Raw genomic sequence first — 17,005 nt, 5'->3', positions numbered from 1 at the left:
TGCTACTAGAAAAACCATGGCTTTGACTATATGGAGCTTTGTTAGCAAGGTGATGTCTCTGCTTTTTATTTTGTCCAGATTTGCTGTAACTTTCCTTCTGAGGCACAAATGTCTTTTAATTTCATGGCTGCCGTCACTATCTACAGTGACCTTTTTGAGCCCAAAAATTTAAAATCTGACACTGCTTCCATTTCTTTCCTTTCTCTTTGTCAGGAAGTGATGGGACTAGTAGCCATGATCTTAGTTTTTGTTTTTGTGTTTTTTTGATGTTCGCTTTTATACTCTCCTCTTTCACCCTCAAGAGGCTTCTTTACTTTCTGCCATCAGAGAGTTATCATCTGTATATCTGAGATTGTTGATATTTCTCCTGGACTAGGCTTTAATTCTGAATACATTTAAAACAAAACTGAATGCAGGCCTAATGTTTAGCTAAGATTACATAGTATATGTGTGTGACCTTTCTCAATGAGAATGACAAAAGATTACTTCGATATAATTTTGAATTTAACATTCATAAAGAGGATATTGCAGTAAAGCAGTCAGAAAAGTCACAGCATGATGTTCGAATAGTTCAACATGAGTATGATAATAATAATAATAACAACAATGGTAATAGGAATAGTAGGACTCCTTGTTTGGCTAATGTTGAAAAGGAGGATGAAAAATGGAAACTTTTCTGATCATCCCTTCTGTGTAAATAATGGATCATTTTGTGATGCTTCAACAAGATTGCAATTGCTTCTCATTTGCTTTTATTTTGTAATTCCACAAGTTGAATGTTTGACAATGCTGAAATATAAATTAAACCATTTTTGCTCTTAGGTTTAAATGTTTTTGATTGTGATATAAGGCTAAAATGAAATTGAGTGAAGGTAATCATGGGTCATCAGTCATCTTGAGAAGTTTAATTCCAAAAAGCCTTGCCAGTTGTTTTATGAAATCAAAACCTATATGTTTATTCCCCTCTGGTAGAATTCCTAACAACTGTCAAGAGTAATTGATATTTACAGTGACCTGGATTAAACATGTTAATCTATTTATAGAAAACTATCCAAGCCTTTCACGTATGTTATATGTTTTGCAATTTTTACCTAACCTCGCTGAAACTTTATTTGTATTTATTTTTATTTACCAGGAAAGGCAGCTATCTACCTTGTGATTTTCCATCTGTCGTTTGTCTTGTTTATGTGGTCGTATTGGAAGACAATTTTTACACCTCCTGTTTGCCCCTCCAAAGAGGTAAATTTAATTTTGGTTAAAAACTATAAACTTTATTCAGACTGAGAAATTATTTTCCTTTCTGTGGCATTTATATAAAGCATAGTACAGTGCACATGATCTCTGTTTCAATTCATTAAGTTGCTTGATTAATATTGTAAATTTAAGTTATGGGCCTACTCTGAAAGTCATGTGATTTGGTTAAAGAAACTAATGTGTATAGTAAGTGTTTTTTAGCTTCTTTTATAGCAGCATAATATTATTTAAAAGTTGATTTAAGTATGGACAATATAGTGCTAATATTTTCCTAAATTTCAAATAAGCTTAGGGGTAACTTTTTAAGAGAGGTAGGGATGAACATGAGGATTAGTTCTTTGCTCTCTAAGCAATATGCTCTCTAAGCAATAAAGTTAAGTTTCACTTAGAAGTCCTATGAAGTGAGTGTTGTGGGTATTATTATCCCCATTTCATAGCTAAGGACACAGGGAGGTTACCTGTCCATGATTATGCGAACTAATAAGTGTCAAAGGTAAGATATGAACCCAGGTCTCTGCCTAATCCCTGTGAGCCTCATTTTCTTCATCTAAGGAAGGAAAGAGAGGTGGGGAAAGGACTGAGCGTTTATATAACTCCTACTATGTTCTAGGCAGTATGCTCAGCACCCTTACAAATATGATCTCATTTGATCCTCATAGCAATCCTAAGTGTTAAATGCTCTTATTGTTCCCATTTTACAGAGGAGGAAACTGAGGTAACAAAGGTGAAGTGATTTAAGTCAGCCCGGGGTCACGCAGCTAGTAGGTATCTGAGGCCAGATTTAAATTTCCTTTTTCTTGACAGTAGTCCCAGTGTACCATCCATTGCTACTTAGGACAGTAGACTAGATGACTTCTAATGTCCCTTCTAACCTTTAATCTATAGTTATATTAACCAACAGGATTATTATGAATTAGGCTTGAACTATGACAAACAGAAAAATATTCATTTAAAGAACCATGGAATCATAGATTACAGTCGGAAAGGATTCTAAAATCTATATCTAGTAGCCCAACCCTCCTCATTTGACACATGAGAAAACTGATTGAGTTTCAGAGAGATTAAGTAATTTGACCAAGGTCATACAGGAATTAAGCTAGATTGTACCAAAATATACAATGACATAATATTTATCCAATTAAAATTAAATAATTTAATTGTGATTACTTATATAATCTAAAAAAGATACACAACAAGTAAAATTTAATGTGTCGGTTATTATAATGAATGAACTCGAAGGTAAGCTTAAAAAGATACCCCTGAAGCAAATCTCTTATTTTTATCCGTAGAGACTTTAAGTTAAATGAAAGAATACTCAGGATAGCAGAAATTACTCTAAGTTAGTTCAAGTATATATATTAATATTAGGAATAGTAGAATGTAAGCTAAGTTAGAAAATGTTATTCTTCAGTTCCCAAAGATTTTTTAAAAAATTGAGCCCACAAATATATAAATAATTGGAGAAAACGAATGATAGAAGATAAACTGGATTTCTGTTTTATAAGAATAAATTTTGAATGAACTACAGATTGTAATATAAAGAGTCAGATGAAAAAACAAAATCTAATAATATATATGAAGAATGTGCTTAAAATAAGAGATAACATGGATTAAAAATTTGAATTATATTATGATAATACATGAAAGACTGGATTGTCAGTCCTAATATTAGGTAGCAATTTAAATGGAAAAGCACTGAGAAAAATTAAAAAAGACATGATATAATAATAAGAGCCATAGTAAAAAATGAAATATAGCATTGAACTTATGCTCTAGATAACATAGATACTTCCTATCAGAATAGGTCTCCACCCATGTAAATTACAACCCCTCCCCACTTTATGGGTCTTTCCTTAAATCTAATATAGAATCTGTACTACCTGCTGGAGACCTTTCCTACAGCTGTTTTTAGATCTCCAATGTATTCATATGGAGTTTTTCAGTTGTCTTTCACATGTTCTCTATGTGAGTGAACCTACTCCTTTTCATTGAACACTGTATTTTATTGCTATTTCTCATGCACAGGTCAATATTGATAATATATTACGATCTACTTTACACCCACTATTTTTTGTCTTGGTCCAAGAGAAAGAGCTTTATGCTTCTTCCCTTATTTTGAGAGAAAAGATTTCAAACATGTTCAAAGAAAGGATGAGGTTCTCATGACTCAGAATGCTAGAGGTAGATGGGAATCTCCCAGGAATGAAGGTTTGATAACACAAAAAAGAAACTATGTTAGTGAGAAAGAAAAAGAGGAGTTGTCTGAATGGAATCATGCATGCATAGGGCTCTCATTGACCAGTTTAAATTTTTATAAAGCATTTATAGAAGGTGGAAACAAAGGCAAGTAAGATAATGCATAAAAATTTGTGGTATAATCCTGTGAAAAACAGCATTGAGAACTTTAAAGCTCAGAACAAGCTAAGAGTGGTGATGAATGCTAAGGATAAAAATAAAATCTTTATAAAGCCATATTGGGAGAAAAATAGGAAGATAATAGAATCATAAATTTAGAGCATTGAAAGGATCTTAGTCCTACTGATGGGGTAGTTGAGTGCTTGTGCTTGGATCCCAAGATCATGTTTCTCCCTAGCTTCAAAACGCTGCCCCTGACAGTTTTCTCCCCAGCCCAAGGACATTATGCTTAATAATAGCTCATGAGTGGGCCCCAGTGAGACAAACTACCTTTTCGCACAATTGCTCATAAGTGGGTCTTCAGCAAAGTAAATTATCTTTCCCCATCACAAGAACAAGGTGACCGCTGAAGAAATTCTCTTGTAAAAACAGGACTGTCTTGTAACCACAGAATTATCATGTATTCATTCCCAAAGTTATCCTATTCAATCCAGAGGTCAAATTATACATGCCAATTCTCAAAGCTATCTTACTACAGACATAATAAACCAAAAATATACCCCTGAGAAACCCCCTTCCCTAGTTTCCAGTGGTAAATGATGTCTGTGACCAAGGTTGTAGGTTATCACCTAATTAGCATACCTGTCAGATAATCCACTACTTTTCCTATATAAGCTTTGGCATCATTCCTGTTAAGTTGCAAATTCCTTAAGGAATACAAGTTCCTGAAGGAGCTCTACCTGCTATATTGGTGTTAGAATGAATCTTTGCCACCTTTACTTGAATGTTTGAGTCCGTCCTTGAATTTGTTCCAAACAACCTTCTCCTGTATGTCTGTCCTTGGAGTGTCCTTGAACCTTTCCTTTCAAATCACGCTACCTCAAGTGAGGAAATTGAAGCTCCAAAAAATGACGTGATTTGCCCAAAGTTTATGGAACATGCCCACTAAGGCCAAATTTAGACTCTCTGGCTCTGCCTGGGGTAGAAGGGACAGTGATAATGGATGATGGAGAAAAGACAGACTTGCCTCGGCTCGTTCTCCCTCTGTCTTTTTTCCTTCTGCCAGAGAGAATAATTTTCAAACTAAAAAGGAAAGAAAAATTGATCATAGGAAGTTGAAACCCAGGCTAATTAAGAGAACAGCAAATTGCCCTGGGTGAATTCAAGACACTTGTTTTGGAGGAACTACGCCACAGGTTATTGAAAGTAGTAGCAGATGTAATTGCCCAGCCATTGTTAGTAATCTTTGAAAGATGGTGGATATTATGCTTCAGGAAGGTATAAGAATAAATATATCAATTGATAAAAAAAGAGAACAAGAAAAAATAAATGTATTAACTTATGAAGAAGAGAGAGGGAGATTGTGTAAACTATAGGCCAGTTAGTTCGATTTCAGTTCCCAGCAAAATTCTAGAAAATATTAAAGAGATGGTTTATAAACATCTAGAAATGATAGTAGCAATTGTCAAGAGTCAGCTTGGCTTCATCAAAAATATTCAAATGCCAGGCTCACTTCATTTCTTTTTTTAATAGGGTTACTAAACTGGTGGATTAGAAATGCTATAGATGTACTTTACCTAGACTTTCTCCATGTTATCTTGGTAGACAAGTTGGAGAAATGTGAGTGCCCCAAGAGTAGTCATTACTACTACTTTGGCAGGAGATCCCTGGTAGACTATTCCAAAGTTTTTCCCTTGAACCTATACTATTATAACAGTGACCTAGATGAGGGCACAGATAGCATGCTTGTATGATAACAAAACTGGGAGAAATAGTTAAATGTAAGAAGTTGTAACAGGCTAGCTAGAATGATGGACTGATTCTGTTAAAATTAAGTTTAATAAAGATATGTCCTACACTTGGACCCAACAACTGAATTTCATAAGTACAAGTGGCAAGGGAGAAAGGTGTGTACTAGTCTTTGTGAAAAAGATCTGGGGACTGGTAGCTCAGTGTGAGTCAACAGGGTAACATGGCAGCCCAAAAAGCCAGTAGAATGTTAGTCTGCTGTAAGTGGGTCATAGTTTAAAAACATAGGAGATGGTGGTCCTATAGTATCCTGTCCTGGCCAAAGTAGACGTGGACTATTGTGTTGAATTCTAGGCTTCACATTCTACGAAGGCTATTGATAAGTCATTTCAGGAAGGTATCTAGGATGGTGAAGGAACTAGAGACCATGTCATATAAGCATTGATTGAAGGTTTTAGAAATGTTTATCCCGGAGAAAAGAATACTTGGAGGGGATACTAGATAAGTGTGTTCAAGCGTTTGAAAGTTTGCCGTATAGAAGAAGGTATAGACTTTTTGCACTTCGCTCCATTCAGAATTAGGAATGCCAGAATTAGGAACAAGAATGGAAGATACTCAGTGATGCTACTACTGGATATATATATATATATATAAGGAAATTAGAAACAGAAGGAATGGTCCCATTTTAAAAAATAATATTTATAGTATCACTTTTTGTAGTTCCAAAAAATTTCAGAGTGTATACTCATCAGTTGATGAATAGTTAAATAAATAATGGTATATGAATAAATGGAATGGAATATTCCTCTGTGAAAAGATATTAATATCAAGAATTTAGGGAAACGCAGGAAGGCATGGACTAACACAGATCAGTATAAGCAGAACCAACAAAACAAATATCAGGACCTCTGTAATATAAAGGAAACACACTAAAAGATATCAAAACTAAAGTCAGTGCAGTAACTAAAACATAAAAGTGATAATGAAAACTATTTCCTTCATTTCAAAGAGAGGTAATGGATTCCAAGTGCTGTGTGAGACATATACTGCCAGATACAGTTATTTTGTTGACTTGTTTTACTTTACTATTTTGGTTATACATTTTTTTGTTTTGGGGGAGGGAGGGTAGGAGAGACATTATTAGGAAGTAATAATGTAAAAAAATGTCACTAAGGCATTTAAAATTTTTAAATTAAGTTACAATTTTTTATGTGGATAGAAATTGGAGAAAGGCATTTTAGGTATAAGGGAAATTTTCCTAGCAGTTAATAGTTATCCAGAAGCAAAATAGTCTGCTTTGGAATTAGACCTCTTACTATTATTGTGTTCCTTATTACTACAGGCCTTAAAAGAGAGTTTCAGTGATCTTTTTGGTGGGGGTGCGTGGGGGTGGGGTAAGTTTATCCTGACTTTTACAAACATCAAATAAAATGGGCATCATAGTAGAACAGTAAGAAAAGGCTTATACATGAAACTGCAAATTTTTGTAATGTACAGTTGGCTTTTTAAGTATGTAATGAATTTAACATATAACTTTTAAAGCTGTCCATCTTGTCCTTGACTCCTTATAAACTTCCTTCTGATCTCTATGCATTTTTTTTTTAATGCTTCAGTCATCCTTTTTTGGTTAATCTTATTCTTAACTGTTTTTTTCCTTTCTCCTACCCCCTACCCCCCAAATGAGAAAAAAAGAAAAAGGAAAGCAAAACAGATTCTTACATTGGCATTGTTCAAATATATACATCTTATTCTAAAATTTTAATCTCCCCTTTCTCAAGGATGTGGGTAGCATATTTTATCATGGTTGGTCATTGAGTTGATCAGATTTTTTGTCTTTTAAAGTTGTCTTTACAGTGGTGTTGAATCATTTTTTTTATTCTGTTCACTTTACTCTGAATCAGTTGATAGAAGAATTTGTAGACTTCTCTGAAACTATTGCATTTGTCATGTTTTTTTGGGAACGCTATAGTATTCTGTGACATAACCTATTTCATAATTTGTTTAACCTTTTTGCCGTAGATAGGCATCCCCTTAGTTTTTAGTTCTGTACCCTTATAAAAAAGAGCTGTTCAAAAATCTTTGTACATATAGGTCCTTTTCCTCTATCTTTGATCCTTGGGATATAGTAGGCCTAGAAGTGCTTTTGCTGAGTTGAAGGGTATGTACAGTTTAGTAATTTTGGGGGCATAGTTCTAAATTGCTTTCTAGAATGCCTGGATTAATTCACAGATCAGTTAGTGGCCCTGTTTTTCTAAAGCCCCTCCAACAATTGTCTTACTTTGTTTTCATCTTTGCTAATTTGATGGGTGTGAGGTGGAGTTTGAGAATTGCCTTAATTTGCATAGTGAGTGGGATAGAAGGATTGCCTAGCAGGAGAGAGGGCCCAGATGAAAATACCTAATTTGTTTGTTATGGATCTTATCACAATTTGGTGATTTTTCTCCAGTTTCATTGTGTATAAGAGCAAAGTCAGCTAATGGTAGGAGTAATCCAGGCCTGTGACTTGGCCTAGCAAGATGTTTAGTAGGATAAAAAGGCAAAGGATTTGCAAGAAGAGGACAATATAGAATTGAACTGGCTCCCCAAAGGGTCAGGATGAGGAAGGGAGGAAAAGTAAGCCAGGGCAGGGCCTGGAAAAGAATTAAAGAGTAGGGAGTTTGGAAGTCATGTGAGGACAAAAAATAGTTTTGGGGTGTGCTTTTTACCTGGTTGTTTATAACTTGGATTTCTTCCTTTGAAAATTGCCTGTTCATATCTTTTTACCATTTATCAGTTGGGGTGTGCCCCTTATTAGTTGAAATTTGAATCAGTTCCTTTATATGTATTTGATATGAAAAACTTTATTAGAGAAACTTTTTGTAAAACATTTTGTAAAAAAATTTGTAAAAAATTTAACTTTCTCCTTGAATCTTATTTTCATTGGTTTTGTTTGCTAAAAAAAACCTTAAATTTTATGTAATTAAGAGTTGTCCATTTTACCTTCAGTGATCCTTTCTGTCTCTTGTTTGGTCATGAACTCTTCCCCTTTCTGGTATTCTGGACTTAATTGGTACAGGGTTGCCTGCAAATAGCATTTGACAAACTGTCCCAACCCCACACTCTGTACAGAAGTGTCCTTCATGACACTTTTAAACACTGTACTTGAGAATGTCTCCCACAGTTCTCAATTGATTATTCAACAGTATTCTTCCTATGGTCACATTTTACCTTAATTGAGAAGATCCTTTAAGATTGAATTTTTTCCTACCAAGTCAAATATTATCTTGAAATCAGCAAAACAATAACTTAAGAACCTTATTTCTCTGCTTCTTCCAACAAAGACATAATACTAAAGATGGTCTGATGTAGAACCATAGTTCACCAGCCTAGACATCAACTTTCATGAAATTGTCAAGGAAAACTGCCCTGATATTCTAGAACCAGAGGGCATAATAAATATTGAAAGAATCCACCAATCACCTCCTGAAAGAGATCCAAAAAGAGAAACTCCTAGGAAGTAGCCAAATTCCAGAGTTCCCAGATTAAGGAGAAAATATTGCAAGCATCTAGAAAGAAACAGCTCGAGTATTGTGGAAATACAATCAGGATAACACAAGCTCTAGCAGCTTCTACATTAAGGGATCGAAGGGCTTTGAATGTGATATTCCAGAAGTCAAAGCAACTGGGATTAAAACCAAGACTCGCCTACCCAGCAAAACTGAGTATAATACTTCAGGGGAAAAAATGGTCATTCAGTGAAATAGAGGACTTTCAAGCATTCTTGATGAAAAGAGCAGAGCTGAAAAGAAAATATGACTTTCAAACACAAGAATCAAGAGAAGCATGAAAAGGTAAACAGGAAAGAGAAATCACAAGGGACTTACTAAAGTTGAACTGTTTACATTCCTGCATGGAAAGATAATATTTGTAACGTTTCTCAGTATTTAGGTAGTTGGTGGGATTATACACACACACACACACACACACACACACACACACACACACATACAGAAAGAGAGACAGAGAGAGAGCGCATAAGGTGAGTTGAATAGGAAGGGATCATATCTAAAAAAATAAAATTAAAGGGTGAGAGAGGAATATGTTGAAAAGAGAAAGGGAGAAATGGAATGAGGCAAATAAAATTATCTCTCATAGAAGAGGCAAGAAAAAGCTTTTCCAGTATAGGGGAAAAGGGGGGAAATGAGAGGGAAAATGAAGCTTACTCTCACCACAGTTGGCTCAAGGAAGGAATAAAATGCACATTCAATTTGGTATGAAAATCTATCTTACTACAGGAAAGTAGGGGAGAAAGGGATAATCAGGGTGGGGGGGATGTTGGAAGGGAGGGAGCAATTAGAATGAACACTTGGAGAGGGACAAGGTCAAAAGAGAGACTAGAAGAAATGGGGGGAAGGATAGGATGGAGGGAAATATAGTTAGTCTTACACAACATGACTGTTATGGAAGTCATTTGCAAAACTCCACATATGTAGCCTATATTGAATTGCTTGCCTTCTCAGTGGGGATGGGTGGGGAGGGAGGAAGGAGAAGTTGAAACTTTTAGGAACAAATGTTGAGAATTGTTTTTGCGCACAACTAGGAAATAAGAAATACAGGTAATAGGATGTAGAAATTTATCTTGCCCTACAGGATGAAAAGATGGGGACAAGGGAAGGGAGGGGTGTTAGAAAGGAGGGCACATTGGTGGAAGGGGCAATCAGAATGCAAGGCATTTTGGGGTGGGGGAAGGGGAGACGTGAGGAGAAAATTTGAAACTCAAAATGCTGTGAAAATGAATGTTGAAAACTTAAACAGATAAATAAAATTTTAAAAGAATGTTCACCAAAAGTGACTTCTCCGTGCATATAAACTGTTATCATAAAGATTTTTTAAAGATTTGAAAATGAACATGTAGATTGCTTATTATTGATGTTGTTTTGGTCACCTTTTGGGTATAAAAAGAAGTATAATCTTCAATTTTTTCCATTCTTTTGTGGGCCCCCCATGTTTTTTTTTTTTAGATACTTTGAAAATCAGTTAAAATTGTGTATCCTTCAGTACTGACTTCTCTTATTTGTGTTTCATCACTTCTAGAAGTTTCTAATTGTTAGTTCTTACTATAATGAATACGTTGAGTACTGAGATGGTAAAATCTGCAGATATGATACCTGTTTTTGCTAATGAGAACAAATAACTATAGAAATGTTGGGTGATCTTTTCCTTTTCCATTTTATAGCTGCTCTAATCCTGGTTTTTGCCTACAAATGCTCTTAGTATTTTCTGGTTTGGGTTGTATCTCATGCCAAACTCTTTGTAGTCTTAATTTCTCAATAACCTTTATTTCCTTTTTGGTGCCAACCAGCGCTGCCTTCCATTGTCATCCCATCTCTGCATTTGTTTAGAAGACTTAAATTTGCTGCATAAGATCTTCTGCTTTGGCCTGTAACTGTTTTGCATAGTTAAGTTTCTCTATCAAATAATGATAGAAGTCTTCCATCCATCTTCCATTCTTCAGAATTGATAGCTTATTTAAACAGAATAGATTGAAGCTGCTTTAACTGCACACAGTGTCTTCTCATCTTCCTCCCCCCCACCCCCACCCCCTTTAATTTGATAGGGGTTTTTTTGGTCTAGTTTGCCCTGTGTTCTTATCAATTGATATTCTGTAGATAGCTGATTCTGAAATGATAGCTGTAACTACTCATTTCCTTTCCATTATTCAGTTTCTTTCTCTCTTTTTTTGTGGTGATATCATTTGGTGCTTACCACGTCCATTGTCTTCCAATTTTCTTGAGAAAGCAAACTATTCCTGATATACAAGAATGGAGCTTTTGAGTAATCCATGAGTCTTTGGTTTCTCTTGCTTCTTGAACACAACCTGAACCCACATGTTGATAAGTCATCTATCGTCTGTGAGTTTGTTTCTTTACCTGTGAAATATGGATGATAATATATTATAAATGGTAATGTTATAAAGAAAACACTTTGTAATTCTTGTAACACTTTTCTGAAGTCCCTGATTCCATCCCAGCTACAGGACCTCTATTAAGTACCTCAGGCCAGTGGGATCCCAGGGATCAGAAAGAGGTAGGCCCTTACATCAGGATGTGAAGTGGCTTCTATTCATGTATGTCAGGTGTGGGTTGAACACAAATCCCTTCAAGAATGCAAAACTCTCTGATGATGTACAGCCTGCTCGCTGTGAATGGGCTAAAAGAGTGTGGGAGGGCCTTTACTAGTTTGAAGATGACCAAAGGCAACACTCAGTATGTGTATATTTACAAATTAGTGAATAAAAATTTATTAAGCACCACCATGGTAAATACTGAGGATACAAAGGCAAAAATGAAACTTTCCTTGTTGAGGAGCTTCTATTCTACAAGAGACAGTGTGCACATATATTGGTATATACAAAGCTGATACAAGAAAACTTTGGGTTACCTTTTGTGAAATGATAAGGGACAACAGTGCAGAAAAGAAGCTTTGGAACTGAGCCTGAAAGAAAGCCAAGGATTCCAAGAGGTGAAAGTGAGGAGTCAGAACATTTAAGGTATCGGGGAACAGCTGATACAGATGCAGCTTTAGCACTAATGATATGCAGAAAGTGAGGAATGGTACGAAAGCCAGAATAACTTGAGTAGGTAATATTTAATAAGGAGTTGTAATGGCAGGCAAAGTAGGATCTTTTTGCTGTTTGAGTTTTAGCCATCCAAGTGCCTTTGATTGAGTCTTGCCTTTGATTGAATCAATCAAGTCTTTGATTAGAAACAGTATATATATTGTAGAGAGAGCAGTCAGAAGCAGAGTTGAAAGAGAAGTGACTGTGAGCTGGCTAGGAGAACTTCCTTGTGGGGAGGCCTAACAAAGAATGTTTGTGATGTTGGCACTCTGTTGATCTGTGTTAATTCTTCAGACAGAAGCCCTGGCTGTTGCTCTTTATGAGTGAATTGAGATGATAATGTTGGTAATGTGTATAAATATTGTTATAGCCCTGGTAAGCTTTGTTTCCCTAGAAACAGAAGTTGTGGGCAGGAGCCCCTGGAACCTGCTATCCGCAGAAGCAGGAAGGGTTTGGAGTGGAACAGTCCCTGTGATCTAGGTCAAGGAGCAGGAGCAGAGAGCTGTCTGCTTGTGAACCCAGATGACCTGGGAGTGGTTGGCCCATAGAGGAGGAGCTATGGGGTTTGGAAGTCAGCCTGGAGTTGAGATAAGAGAGGACTTTACTTGGACATTGTGTATTGATTAAAAAGAACATTCTTACAGTGACACTGGGGTGGATGGTGTGGTATTTTCTGCTACCCCTTAGGGATGTATCATGCTAGGGAAGACCCTAGCCTGGGACCTCCTGACTTTCGGAATGCAATGATATATGTTATGTGCCATCTGGCATACTGAGTGTTAAGAGATGCATATATGTATTAGATGATATGTTTTGCTTAAGGATGTTGTTATGAATGTTATACTTTACTTTATTGAACAATTATTGCTGAATATTGCTGAATAAATGAAGTTCATTACACTAAGCAATTAGATCCCTAAAATCATTCACAGCAGCAGTCCTCAGGTGTGCTGCCATGATTGGCTTTACAGGAGTGATCGTTAGGGTGGGGCCAGGTTGTGAAGATCTTTAAATGCCAAACTGAAAATTTGTTTGGTCCTATAGGAAAGAGGGAGCTGCTGCAGTGTATTTGGTATCAGGGATGATGTGATGTGGTCAGATCTGTGCTTTGGGAAAAATCACTCTGGCAGCTGTAAAGAGGATAAATTAGAATAGGGAGAGCTTCGAAGCAATGAAACTAATTAGAAAGCTTTTGTAACAGATGACAAAGGCCTCAACCAGAGGAGTAGTAGTGTAGTGTAGTGAAAAGAAGAGCACATGCAAGAGATGTTGTGGAGACAGAGATAAGTTTATAGCCATTTCCACATGAACTAATTCACCCTAGATGGATATGACCAGGCCTTCAAAAATTGATCTACCAAAGTAGGAGTTATCTCATCATATCCTAATTTAAGCAAGATTCTTGTCAGAGTCCTTAATCTGCTGATTAATCTGCTGGAAGATTGTATCTGCCTGAAAGCCAGCATGGCTTCAGAAAGAACTGAGGAATGGTCAGTATGGTATTTGCTACTTCAAAACTCCAGGAGAAATGTCAAAAGCAAAACAGCTGTGTATACAACATTCATCTATCTGACCAAGACCTTTGATACTGTCAGGCATGGGCTTGTGGAAAATTAAGTTTGGTTGCCCAGAGAAGTTCATCAATGTTGTAGACCAGTTGCAGGATGGCATGCATCCCTGGATTCTGAATAATGGACAGTGCTTTCAAACTTTCCCATTCTTCAGTGGACTGAAGCAGGGCTGTGTTCTTGCTCCCATGCTTTTTAGCATGGTGTTTTTAGTAGTGTTGTTAGATGCCTTCAGTGAGGGTAAAAATGATATTAAGGTTACCTACCATGTTGATGGTAAATTATTGAACTTGAAAAGTCTACAAGCCAAGGGAGTCTAAAGTCTAAAGCGAAGGGAGAGTTGGTGCATGATTTTTTTTATTCCCAGATGATTTTTGCATTCAGTGCAGCCCCTGAACTGTGATGTAACAGTATGGATTGATTCTCTGCTGTTTGTGCTAATTTTGGCCTAATAGTCAACACCAAGAAAACACAGGTTCTCTACCACCCAGCATGACATGCAAATGGAGAAGTTTTGAATACTGTGGATAAGTTCACTTACCTTGGCAGTATACTTTCCAGGGGTGTACACATTGATGATGAGGTGCACACACATTGTCAGAGCTAGTTCAGTGTTTGAGAGGCTCCAAAGGAGTGTGAGAAAAAAAGAGTTATTAGATGGTCTACAGAGCCGTTGTGCTGACCACATTGTTGTATGCCTGTGAAACCTCAACAGTATACCAGGGCCATGCTTGAAAAGGCTTCCCATGAAATCAAACTGCTTCCACTTGAATTGTCTTAAGAAGATTCTGAAGATAACCTGGCAAGATAAGGTACTAGACACTGATGTCCTCTCCACCCACAGTGGCTTTCCCACAAGGCAGCGTTGTGCCTTATGAGCAAAGCAGAATCACAGTAGCACAAAGGTTTTATGAAATGTGCAAATCTAGAGACATCTCCATCCCAAATGTTCAAATAGACTATTTGTGCCCAACCTCTTGTAGCTCAGAAGGCTCAGATTAGACTGATCAGCCATAGTCTAACACCCTGTACCTTGACTCCAACATTGTGATATCATTGGTCTTCTTCAAGTATGAAAGATGCACAAAACCAGCAAGTTTCAGGAGGAGCTGATGTTTTTTGTCTCCCATCTTTTATGCCTGCTGGAGTATATAAATCTACTCTAAAGAGAATATGAAAAATCTACAAGGGCTACATCTTATAAAGCTATTATCAGTGAATTAAGGGTCTCTCCCTTTCAGTGCAAAAGTTGGGGATTACAGTTGTGAAATATTGCATATACTGTCACATTATATAGATGTGTCAGTTACTTTTGCTGAACTGATTTTTTTTTTCTCTTAACTGTTACTAGAGTGAGAGAAAAAACTGTCAAAATATTTTAAAAGATATTGTCATTGAAAGACAAAATATGGAGCTCGTTTTAGAGTGGCAGGGGTGCCTGTTCTCCTCATTGGGATACTACAAGGCCAGGTTGCCCCTCTCCACAGGGCTTCCCAAGGTCAGAGAACTTTAACAATTTACCAGGAGCTAGGGGTCCTGTGTGAATTCTCCACCATGAACTGTCTGAAAGTGTTTAGTTTTCCAGATGCTATCTATTTGAGACCAGAGTTTGATTATCCTGCCTTCAGAAATTATGCAAAAGTGTTTTACAGCATTGTCAGCTTAGCAGAGATCTGAGGAAAATGTTCCCTTCAGTACCATGGACTTTGGAGTCCCCTGCTGGGGACTATCTAGCATGGCAAGTGGTCCTTCTTGTCCTTGATTGGAGTTCAAATCTGGAGGTAAGGTAACGTGAGCAAGTGTAAACCAGAATCTGGGCCAGGTTAACATCAAGATGTTATCAAAGAACTGAAAGCCCAAGACAGAGAAAACCTAGTAGTAGTAGCTAAGAAACTTCAGGCTTAAAAGTTCATTCCAGGACAGATGGCAAGATGGATGCCGCAGTAGTTGACCATATGGATACTGGTGGCATTCTTCAACCTACTTAGTGCTGACATACCAAAGAGCTTTGCCAAGCTTCCTCCTGACTTATGGCCTGAAAAAGGCTAGATGCCAGAGATAGCACTCTGTGCTCACCAGGCTTGAACAGTCTTTTCATTTTAGTAGACCCCGACAGCCTCTGCTCTGACATAGGCTTTATGAGTCAAGGTCACTTTTATGTCTTGAGGTATCAGAGGAGTACTTTTGAGGTAGAGAAATTCTAATACAAGTACTGAATTTATTAAACTTTCAGGTTAAAGATAAATATACAGAAATTGTATTTCTGCACACTAGATATAAACAGCTGAAAGATAAAGTGAATAAATATATTTTAAGTGACCAAAGAATTGAATATTTTGTTAAAAATATAATGTAGAACACTTCATAATACTTTTGAAGTTGATTACACTAGTGTGTGGGTACTTTCCCCACCTAATGTTGTGACCCTTCCATGTAGTTCTTCATGAGTTTCAGTGGCCAAAAAATGTTATCATCCTTGTGGCCCAGCCTTCTGGAGAGGAGGAACTCAGCTGGACCAGTCCTAAGAAGATAGTATTGTTATCTAGCTCAGAGAGCCTCTAAGTTAGGTTCTTTCTTAGTTTGTATTCTAGCATAGTCTTTGAGTATCTAGGGTCACCCTGTATAGGCATCAGAGTTAGACTTCATTGAAGGAATGTAGACCTATATGAGAACTACATAAATGGAGTTACAGAACACTAATAGCAAAAGTAATTATTGAATAAATGAGAGCTATGCCTTATTCTCAATTAAACTACATAGGGTAAAGATGACAGTACTCCCTTCTAAATTAATTTATTAGATATGGTACAGCATTGATGGAAATACTAGTAGGATAACATATAGAACCAAATGAAGCAACAGTGAAATATATATGGAGAAAGAGCAGTCAAGATTCTTAAAAAACAGTGTATGGAGGAAGCAGAGGTTGAAAGGGGACAGAACTTCCCCTTCTAGGCTTTACATATATATTCAAAAGCAACATTTCTAAAAGCTTCTTATTTCTGTGATAAAATATCCATATATATATGTTTCTTTGTGTATTTTAGCTTGTGCCTTTGGAAATTCCCAACATTAAGGCATTTTAGCTCTTTATATATAAATTTAGTCTCAGAGTTTTACTTGAGGCACTGGAGTGTCCCCATGTCTTCCTAATTCTGAGGCTAGTTCTCTTTTTTCCTTTTTTTTTTTTTTTTTTTGAGGCTAGTTCTCTAGAGAAAGAGAGAGAGGGAAGGAGGGATAAAGGAAAGGAGATTGTGTCGCACTGTGACAGAATAGAGAATTTAGAAACAGATCCAAATGCCCTAGTCTTGGTTTTGCCGTTTACTTCCTATGTGGTCCTTAGTAAATGAGGGCCACCCACTACAACATTCCAGAGGCTCTCTGAATTTCTAGAATATTAAAAATGAAAATTTGATCAGTTTCTCCTTTCCATTTCAAATTCCCATTTGGTGGTAAGGGCCTCTCCAAATATATGCTAAAT

The 17,005-nt window shown here is 36.7% G+C and overlaps 1 protein-coding gene across 2 annotated transcripts in view; it reads left to right on the top strand.

Annotated features, from left to right (window-relative positions):
* ZDHHC20 (zDHHC palmitoyltransferase 20) overlaps positions 1-17,005 on the top strand; it is a 104,600-nt gene that overhangs the window by 53,395 nt on the left and 34,200 nt on the right. For both annotated transcript variants that reach the window (XR_011967567.1, XM_072611710.1), the window contains exon 3: positions 1,136-1,239. Coding sequence is in view for 1 of the 2 variants with exons in the window: in XM_072611710.1 (XP_072467811.1) it covers positions 1,136-1,239 (104 nt within the window). In the remaining variant the exon portion in view is untranslated. The remainder of the gene's footprint in view (positions 1-1,135; positions 1,240-17,005) is intronic.

The sequence above is a fragment of the Notamacropus eugenii genome, chromosome 5, assembly GCF_028372415.1.
Source record: "Notamacropus eugenii isolate mMacEug1 chromosome 5, mMacEug1.pri_v2, whole genome shotgun sequence".
Lineage (NCBI taxonomy): Eukaryota > Metazoa > Chordata > Mammalia > Diprotodontia > Macropodidae > Notamacropus > Notamacropus eugenii.
This window is presented reverse-complemented; position numbering and strand designations above follow the sequence as displayed.